Genomic DNA, 9,474 nt, shown 5'->3' with positions numbered 1-9,474 from the left:
AAAATGTTCAACAATGAGGGTTGGGGAAATTAATTATGGCCATTCTCTATTTTGAAATATCATGAAGCCAGTACAATTGTTTTGGAACAGTAGTTCAGTGGCACGGGAAAACACTTATAATAAAACGTAAGCATACTACAAAACAATATGAAGCCATTTTTGTCAAACGTTGTGTATCTTGGTAAGAAAGATAAAATGATCCCTGGGGTGGATTTTTTTTTTTTTCAGTTTTAATTCGAAGAGCTTGTATGGCTTTCATAACCAAAGAAAAAAAGCTTTTATCCGAAAGTACCTCTCTGACTTAGCCACTTACTGGTTTCGGCCCTGGCCAGCAGCGGAACTCCCAGACTTCCGAGGACCCACATTCCAGTACTACCCCAGCCCCTCGGAGGGTGTGGCCCCGGAGGTAGGAGACCCAGGAAAAGGCGGGCAGTGGTGAGGCCGCCCCTGCGTCCCGGCAAGCGCAGCGTCCGGACGGGAGGACTTGTCGGGATCGGGCGGCAGGGGTGGCCACACGCCGGGAAGCACTCAGAGCCAGAACCCTCCCCGCTTATTGCGCGCCGGGTGCGGGCACAGGGAGGGGCGGGAGGCCGGCGGCCGCTCCAGCCGCTTTCCCAAAGGCCAGCCCCAAAGTAGCCGGAGGGGAATAGTGCCAGCCCGCGCGCCCGCCGAGCTTTCAGTGACCGACGGGAGGTGGGAATGTGGGCGGAGCCTTACGCGCGAGCTGTGATTGGAGCAACCAACACCTCCCGGGGAGACAGGGCGGGCGAGACGGCGAGGGATGCGCAGAGGCGGGTTCTCAGAGCCGTCTGCGTGATTGGCTAGCAGAGAGTGAACCGTGTGCTGTTTCGATGATTGGCGGGCAGTAGACAGCCCTCGGAAACGGCCTTGGCTTCGTCCATTGGCATCCTGCGAGAGTAGGCGGGATTGGTTCATCGTGTGGTGCTGATGATTAGCTGGCGACTGAGAGTTAGGGTGTTGGGGAGAGAGCGGGGTTGGGGGGCGACTGGGGCAGCGACTTCCTCCCTGTTATTGGCTGGTGAAGTGAGTGGGGGTGGTACGAAGGTCCAGCGACTGCCTGGGATTGGCGGGCGCTGCGGTGAGTGACAGACAAGGGGGCGAGCTGCGCGACCAGCGGTTTGTTTTTCGGAGCGTTCCTGAGGTGGAGAACGGTGGCCGGACGGAGCGACTGCGGGACTGAGAGACTGGAGGGCGGGCGGGCCGAGCGGCGCCGCCGAGGCCGGGCTGGGCCGAGCCGAGGAGCGCCGGGGATGTAGCGGGCCACCCTGCCCATGCCACAGCGCCCGGCCGCGGGCGGAGCCGGAGCCGGAGCCTGGGGAGGCGGCGGGGGCCCAGAGCGCAGCCCGCGCCCCCCGCGCGGAGCCAGGCCCGCTGCCGTCCCCGCCGCCCGGGCCCCCGGCATGCAGCTCCGGCTGCGGAGGTGACACTCGGGCCCGAGCCGCCGCCGCCGCCATCGCCACCATGGGTGAGTGTCGCCACCGCCCCGGCCTGTGCCCGCGCTGCTTCGCGTCGCCCCGCCCCGGGCTGAAGGGAGGAGGACCCTGGGCCGCCGCCTGACAGGCATGGACAGCCCGCCCGGCCCGGGCTGCGGACCGCCGGCGACCCGCCCGCCCCGCTCGTGGCTCGGCGGCTCGGGCGGGGGTTCGGTTTTCCCGGCCCGCCAGGGCGGTCCCGACCGGCGTAGACCACTGGGCAGCCTTCTTCCGGGCCGCGCGGCGGGCGCATCCCGAGGAGGCGGCGGCAGGATCGAGGGCCCGTGCTCGGCGGGGCAGCCCGCTCCGGCCCGGGCGAGCCGGACCGCGAGCCCGAGGGCGGGGGAGCGGGAGCTCAGTGTGGGGCCCGGGCTGGAGGCTGGTGCAGGCCCAGCTGCTGTTGTGTCTTTTCCTTGATTTGCTTTTTTTTCCTGCCTGTGTCATTTCCTTCCCTTTGCTCACACAGGCCGGCCAGCGAGAGTTCCCGGGGCTTGCTCTCGAGCCCTGTGCGCGCCCCAGCGCAGGGGGGAGGGCGTGCGGGGAGATAGGCTGGGAGGTGATTAAAACAGCAATCACTGTTATCAACAGCGCAGTTGAGAAATGCGAGCCCCACGCAGATTGCTGGAGGTTAGGATTTGGTCGGGGACTGCCAGTTATAATTCGCATCCTACTTTTTGAAAAATCCATTATTTTTATTTAGCGGTATCCCTGAAAGTATGTAACTTATTTTAAAAGAAGCATTCTCTGCACAAAAGAATCTATGAAATCATTTCCTTTTTATCAATACTTGCAATTTCAGTTGTGAAGATGTAATCTAAGAAACGCTTTTAATGTGTTCCACACGCGGCATTTGAACTGAATTATATTTCGTTGTCCTTTTTGGTAATTTAGCAAATGATTATTGGACTAGGTTAAGTAGCAGATAACATTTTAGATGTACTTTGCTTCTCTTGTTGGATCGGTTATTGTGATACTGTTGTCCACAATCACAAGTTTTGCAAAGCATTTGGTATTGTCCTAAATGAACACTTCAGTGAAACTTCAATGAAAGGATCCTTTGCAAAGGCATTCATTGTATCTGTGAAGTGCCATGCATGTGAAGAGAGAACGTTAATATTTGCTTTGCGCTATAGCAAGGTCAGGTCATTTTCATAGAAGGTTAAGTGTATGCTGTGTCACATTGAGCAGATATTGTTTTGCTGCCTGTCTCTACACTGTGCCTTTGAATGGATTGCCTTGTTCTGTTCTGCACTGCCCTTGTACAGTAAAGGATGGGCTTGTTCATTTGCTGGGTTTACTGTTTCCTTCCCATGCTTTGCTTCAAGCTTGCTCTTCTAGGGTAAGTCTCCTGTGACAGTAAGCAGAAAAGGAACCCAGTAAGGCTTGGTATTTAAATACATAATTCAACAAATACTTACCAAACATTTACTATAAATGGGGCACATGATTCTTCTTGTCCTCCCCAGGCTTCAAACATTTATCTTGTGTTTTGGAATTTGGTGATCGAACTCAATCCTTGAATTGGTTTGTGGAACCTATGTTTGTGATAGTCTTTACTCTTTGTCTTGTGAGGGCAATCTTAAGTCCCAAGAGACAGTATGTGATACTTGAGGATGGGCAGACTCCCACTCCCCACTTTCTTGACTACTGAATTAGTAAGAGTGCCCAGATTATATTTGCATGTCCAACATGAAAATAGATGTCAGCCTGTTTTCACATTCCAAGACATTTTTAAAAACTATTTTAAGTGTATGAGTTTATGGAGAGACAGTGATGGGGAGGAAAGGAGCTATATAGGTGGGGGCCAGAACCCTAAAGAAGAAAGGATCAGGAACTCTGCTTTTCATTTGTTCCCATGTCTGTTTTACATAAAGCAACTGAGGCAGTGAGAGGGGAACTAACTTACCTGGTGGCTGCCATATATTAGGCAAGCTGGTTTAAGAGCCACTGCCTCGCTTTCTTCAGCAGGTTCTCTTCATACCATTCTCTCTTTTATAGATGACCTTGATATGCAATTAGATCTAATACTGAATTCTTCCAGAGCCTGGATCTTTAATTTACTTTATAAAAGGTTCAGCAAGGATATGTGTACACACACACACACACACACACACACACACACACAGAGTCTCTCTCTTAAATACTGTTTTCCATTTTGGTGATGTGTATGATATGATGAAAATTCATATTCCCAGGTTAGTTTGCTTTAGTTGCTGTGGTTCTAAATAAACTATGATACAGCAAGAGGTTGGTAAGAGAGACATACAGACTTACTAATATTTTCATTATACTTGTTAAATTCAGCCCAGTGAGGAAAGGACCAAAACTAATTGGAGTCCCTGCCCTGCAGGTTCTTTGGTTAACAGTCATATTTTCCTGAGCTGTTCAAAGCCCCAGACTCAAGCTTGTTTGACAACTTGGGTTGGTAATAAAAACAGGTTAGATTTTATATTGGCTGTTAGCTCTAGTAGATTTCTAATGGGAACTACACTTACCCTGTAGTACACTTATCCTGGTAAATAATAGGATATATGGAGATATGCTTCTTTTTTTGGGCTTTGATACTGTGTGGTTATTAAAAAAAATGGGATTGACTTGTCATTTTTCTTGGTCACACTAGAATTCTCTCCCAGTTTTAGTAAGTATAGTGGCAAATGCTGTTAATAACACTTGAGACTAATTCACTAGTGCATATTTGGACTTTTTATAAATGCAGTCTGAAACTTAGTGGGAAGTGTTACTGAAAAAACATGTAACAACTTGGAAATGTTACAGGAAACTATAGTGAACTGAATACAGGATTAAGGATGGGTTGGTTCTGCTTGGATAGCTTGGTTGAAAGTCAGAATCATTGTGATTTACAGAAACCTTGGATCTCTAAGGATCTGGGGCTGTTGTGAGCTCCCAGTTAGACCAGTGTCAACGCAGCTTGTCTAGAATCTGACAACCTGACAATCTAGACTCTGGTCAACATGTGTTTTAATTGAAATTGGGGTCACAATTTACTGAGTCAGCCTGGCCATATGTCAGCTAGATTTCTGATTTTTTTTAAATGACAGTTTTATTTTATTTTATTTTATTTTATTTTATTTTATTTTATTTTATTTTATTTTATTTTATTTTATTTTATTTTATTTTATTTTATTTTATTTTATTTTATTTTATTTTATTTTATTTTATTTTATTTTATTTTATTTTATTTTATTTTATTTTATTTTATTTTATTTTATTTTATTTTATTTTATTTTATTTTATTTTATTTTATTTTATTTTATTTTATTTTATTTTATTTTATTTTATTTTATTAAAGAATTTATTTATTTACTTGAGAGAGAGTAAGCAGTACTAGGGGTGGAGTGAGGGAAGGGGCAGAGGGAGAGGGAGAAGCAGACTTCCCACTGAACAGTGAGCCCCGCAGGGCTCAGTCCCAGGACCCTGGAATCATGACCTGAACCAAATGCAGATGCTTAACCTACTGAGACACCCATGCGCCCCTGACAGTTGGATTTTAAAACTGAATTTAGGCATTCATAAAAAGTAAATATCCAACTGAATATTACTTAGGGGAATACACAAAGGATAAGAAGCAGTTTTCTTGGTTCTGTCTGTATAAGCTATTCCTTTAGTCTTTGCTCATTTATTTATTGAGTGTCTCTTATGTGTCAGGAGCAGTATTAGGCCCTATATCTGCATTATCCTGCCTTAAGAAGTTACCTTAAGGGGCGCCTGGTTGGCTCAGTCGTTAAGCGTCTGCCTTTGGCTCAGGGCGTGATCCTGGCGTTCTGGAATCAAGCCCCACATCAGGCTTCTCGCTGGGAGTCTGCTTCTTCCTCTCCCACTCCCCCTGCTTGTGTTCCCTCTCTTGCTGGCTGTCTCTCTCTCTCTCTGTCAAATAAATAAATAAAATCTTAAAAAAAAAAAAAAAAGAAGTTACCTTAAGAAGGTAAGGTGAACCAGAAACATGTAAACAAGTGAGTGCAAGGAGGTGTTGTAGGTACTTTGTCAAAATGGTGTATAGGTGCATAGGAGCGAGAAATCAGTTCTGTAGTTTTGGGATTGACATACATAATCCTATAGTCTCCAGACCTTTAGGTTAATTTCATTAAACATTAAAATAAAATATAGTGATGATATGTTGATTCTTCTGAGGAAGCAACAGCTTCCTTTGTAATATGTATTTTTAAATTTTAGGGGCGCCTGGGTGGCTCAGTCAGTTAAGTGTCTGCCTTTGGCTCAGGTTATGAGCTTGGGGTCCTGGGATTGAGTCCTGAGTCAGGCTCCCTGCTCAGTGGGGAGTCTGCTTCTCCCTCTCCCTCTGCCTCTCTCCCAGCTTGTGCTCAGTCTCTCTCTCACTCTTACTCACTCTCTCTCTCAAATAAATAAATAAAATCTTTAAAAAATAAATTTTGAACCATCAGTTACTTTGGAAGGGCTCTTATATCCCAGAAACAGAAAAATAAACACCAGAATTTGACTATGAGATCTAGCAAAGGTTCAACCATGTCCATGAAGAAAAAAACGTTTCTTGTGAATTGAGGCTCAGGCCTTTTTGTTTGTACTTACTATAAAATGATGTTTGCCCAGGTATTGACAAGGTGGAGGCAGTGGGAGTATGTGAAGTGTCATGAAGATTAAGATAGTAAAATCGGGGGGTACCTGGGTGGTTCAGTTGGTTAAAGCATCTGCACTCAGCTTTGGTCATGATCCCAGGGTACTGGGATCAAGTCCTGCATCGGGCTCCCTGCTCAGTGGAGAGTCTGCTTCTCCCTCTGCCTGCTGCTCCCCCTGCTTGTGCTCACTCACACACACTCTCTCTCTCTGTCAAATAAATAAAATCTTTAAAGAAAGAAAAAAAAAAGATAGTAAAATCTGACTCAGGGACACTGGAAACAGCAGTGAGCAGTGTCATCAGACGATCCGGCAGTGGTGGGTAGAGTGCTGGCCATGTGAAGAAATAACATTAGTTAAATGAAAACAATAATTAAAACATTACTTTGGGGATTTGTATATATGGAAAAGGGAGAGTGTCTGATATAGTACACAGATGTCATACAGGACAGCAATGTTTATTAAAGGACATGGTGCTACTAGAAACTTTTCTGGGTTTTTAGCCGAGGGAATTCATAAATGGGATGCCTTAAGATCCTGCTTTTAGATAGAAGCAGTAGTTCAGTCTGCAAGATTGTCTTCATGCTGGAGCTAAGGAGAGAGGAGTGTGTTGCCTGGCAGCCTCCAGACCATAGGTCAGGGTATCTGGAGAAGAAAAAGTCTGTGCTGCTGAATAATTACGGATAGCCGTCTGCTTGAGACTGCTTAAGAGCCTGAACTCTAATCCTTATTTCATAGATCCCTTCTTTTCTATTTTCTAATGAATACTCCTTCCCTTTATAGTCATAACCTCTTAATCTCTAGAATGAACTTCTTCCTCTGTGCTTCTTTCTGGTAGCTTTTAAGTGTGTCAAACCACCTCCATCCTCAGGAAATCTTTTCAAGGTTATAGCACACTAACTATTACCCCAGCCTCAAGTTGTTCATGTGTAAAGTTCACAAATGAATTGTTGATTTCTACTACTTCCAATTTCCTTTGAATCTCCAGCTTCTTGATTCCCTTTAAAATTTTGTTTCTGCCTCTACCAGTCTATTGGACCTGCCTGGCCTATGCCTGCCACTGTCCTTCTTTGGTCCTGATTGCTGTGATGTCACTCACTCTTGTTTTTGTTTTTGTTTTTTTTCCTAGTCCTCTTAAAGGTTTCTTTGCCAGCATACCTTCTTCCTAGTCTACCCAATAAGGACTACTACTGATTGAGGATCAGTTCCTGACCCACTTTTCTTCCCCTTGGTCCCCTCACTTGCTTTTAGGTCCTTTCTCATCTTCAGTTCATTTTTTAAGCTCTCCTGCATAGCTGGAACAGCTTGCTTTTCTGAAAGAATCCAGTTAATAATTTTGTGAAGTCATCTATAAAACCTCTTGCTACTCACTGTAAAAAATTTTTTTACACGTGCATGTTTATGTGCTTTGGTTTGTATATTGTCTAAGTCAGTTGCTTTATTTGTGTAACCTTGTATTTGGGTGTCATTCATTCTTTTACCCCTAGAGTTTAAACAGCTTGAAGTATCTTTCAGAACTATCTAATGTATAATACATATTGGTACTCAGTAAATGGTTTTTGTTAATGACTAATAAAAATCCAGGAATAAAATTAAGCATTAGGGTAGATTAAGTAGTGTCCAGTCTTTTCCCACCGACCTTTTCCATTGACAATGATAGCCAGCATTTTTTCTTTTTTTTAGCATTACTAAGTGTTAGTTAGGTACCATGAGGAATACTTTGTAAGTTTTTTCCTTTAGCCCTCACAGCAGCTCTGTGAGAGGATACTTTTATTATCTGCATTTTGCAGATGAGGAAACTGAGGCTTAGGGGGAATAAGTGATTTGTTCAAAGCCTCCTTAAATCCAGGTCTTTCTGACGTCACAGGGCATATAAATGACTGCTGCACTCTAAGAAAGCTGCTATTTGTTTTTAAAAGTTTTGTTTGTTTGTTTTTGTTTTTGAGGAATACCATACTGGAGTGCTGATAATTCAGTTAAAATCTCAATCCAGGAAGAAATGCCTAAAAGAGCCGCGTGATTTACTTCCTGTCTTTATCCACATCCTCAGCTTGAAGTATCAGTTTAAGAACCTGTCTGCCTCTAGCAGTGTTTTCGACTTTGACAAAAATCAGATTCTACCCTGTGTCCCTTGTGTCAGTTATCCTGAGTTTTAGGAGATAGTGCCAAACCATGCCTCTAGTGTATTCTCAGTGCTGGAACTACCAAACAAGTTTATCCATGAAGTAATGCCAGGAATTGGTTAGCTTCCTGGAAACCGAATTTGTCAACCTGATAAACCAGCTCTTATAATAGCATCATCTTATACAGAATTAGAAATGATTCTGTTGTTCTACTTGTGGCTTTGACTTGAAAAGCATGTGTGTTGTGCGTCTCTGTGTGTGTATTCACATCCATCTAGGTTCAACATCTGAGTTGAGGCAACAACAGAAATTACCAATTCGCAGGATGGTTACCTTGATACTGAAAATTCCATGTATTTTCCTGTTAGGAATATCACTAGATGTGCCTCAGAAAACACCTGCCTAGTCATAATCCTCTTTATAGTGATCCTAATTTACTGCTACAGTTGGCCCCAAAATTGTATACACATATATTAAATAGTATATAAGCCAACTTAATATGTAAGCCTATAGATATTATATATATAAGCCAGTCTTCCTAGCTTAGATGTTATGCTCTAATTTTTGAATCTTGGTTGGGAGGTTAAAAAACAAAACAAAACAAAACAAAATATCATCCAAGTTCCCTTTCTTTAAGGAGCCTATAGGGAAATTGCTAGAAAATATAAAATAATTTATGGGATGTATGTGTTTGTGTTTTTTTCACTGTGACAGTTTGTTTATTTTATCTTGGGTTGTATGTGTTTTCATTTTGACATGTCTTTCTGTAGATACCCACTTCCTTTACATTCACTATCCCATTTATTTATCCTTTTGGTTCTACATCAACTCTCACACACACTTTGGTATATATTTTGAAATGGAATTAGATGCGAAGCTACTGTACTGGTGTTTTTCTTGCACATTTTAAGTCTCACTTTACTTTTATGAGCAGGCAAAAACCTCCACATGGGCACCCTTCTCTTTCCTTTCCTACACCTCCTCAGAGGGCATGTAGGGCCCCTGAGCACATTTGATGTAGAAAGAGGGAAGAGACAACACAGATTTACTTCCTATATGTCATGCTGTTCTTTCCACAAGGTGTTAGAACATTTCCAAGGACCAATGACAAAAGACAAAAGATAGGTGCTTGTTTGGGTGGAGTCTCTTGTACTTGCTTCTTTTAAGGTGTGCTCCAGGTCTCCAAGTGACTCAGTTGTCACCAAAACATGTGTAACAATTTATCTTTCATATTCCTTTCTAGATCAACA

At 43.8% G+C, this 9,474-nt stretch overlaps 1 protein-coding gene across 2 annotated transcripts in view; it reads left to right on the top strand.

Annotated features, from left to right (window-relative positions):
- Positions 1-1,413: 1,413 nt before the first annotated feature.
- The window catches only part of MAP3K3 (mitogen-activated protein kinase kinase kinase 3), a 58,013-nt gene continuing 49,952 nt past the window's right edge, over positions 1,414-9,474 (top strand). The window contains exon 1 of one of the 2 annotated variants that reach the window (XM_040640410.1): positions 1,414-1,486. In XM_040640410.1, the coding sequence (XP_040496344.1) occupies positions 1,483-1,486 (4 nt within the window). In that variant the 5' untranslated portion in view covers positions 1,414-1,482. The remainder of the gene's footprint in view (positions 1,487-9,474) is intronic. The other variant, XM_040640411.1, reaches the window with a different exon arrangement.

This window comes from Ursus maritimus, unplaced genomic scaffold (assembly GCF_017311325.1).
Source record: "Ursus maritimus isolate PB19 unplaced genomic scaffold, ASM1731132v1 scaffold_24, whole genome shotgun sequence".
NCBI classification, from domain to species: Eukaryota; Metazoa; Chordata; class Mammalia; order Carnivora; family Ursidae; genus Ursus; species Ursus maritimus.
The sequence above is the reverse complement of the archived record's forward strand: the minus strand, read 5'-3'. Positions and strand labels throughout refer to the sequence as shown.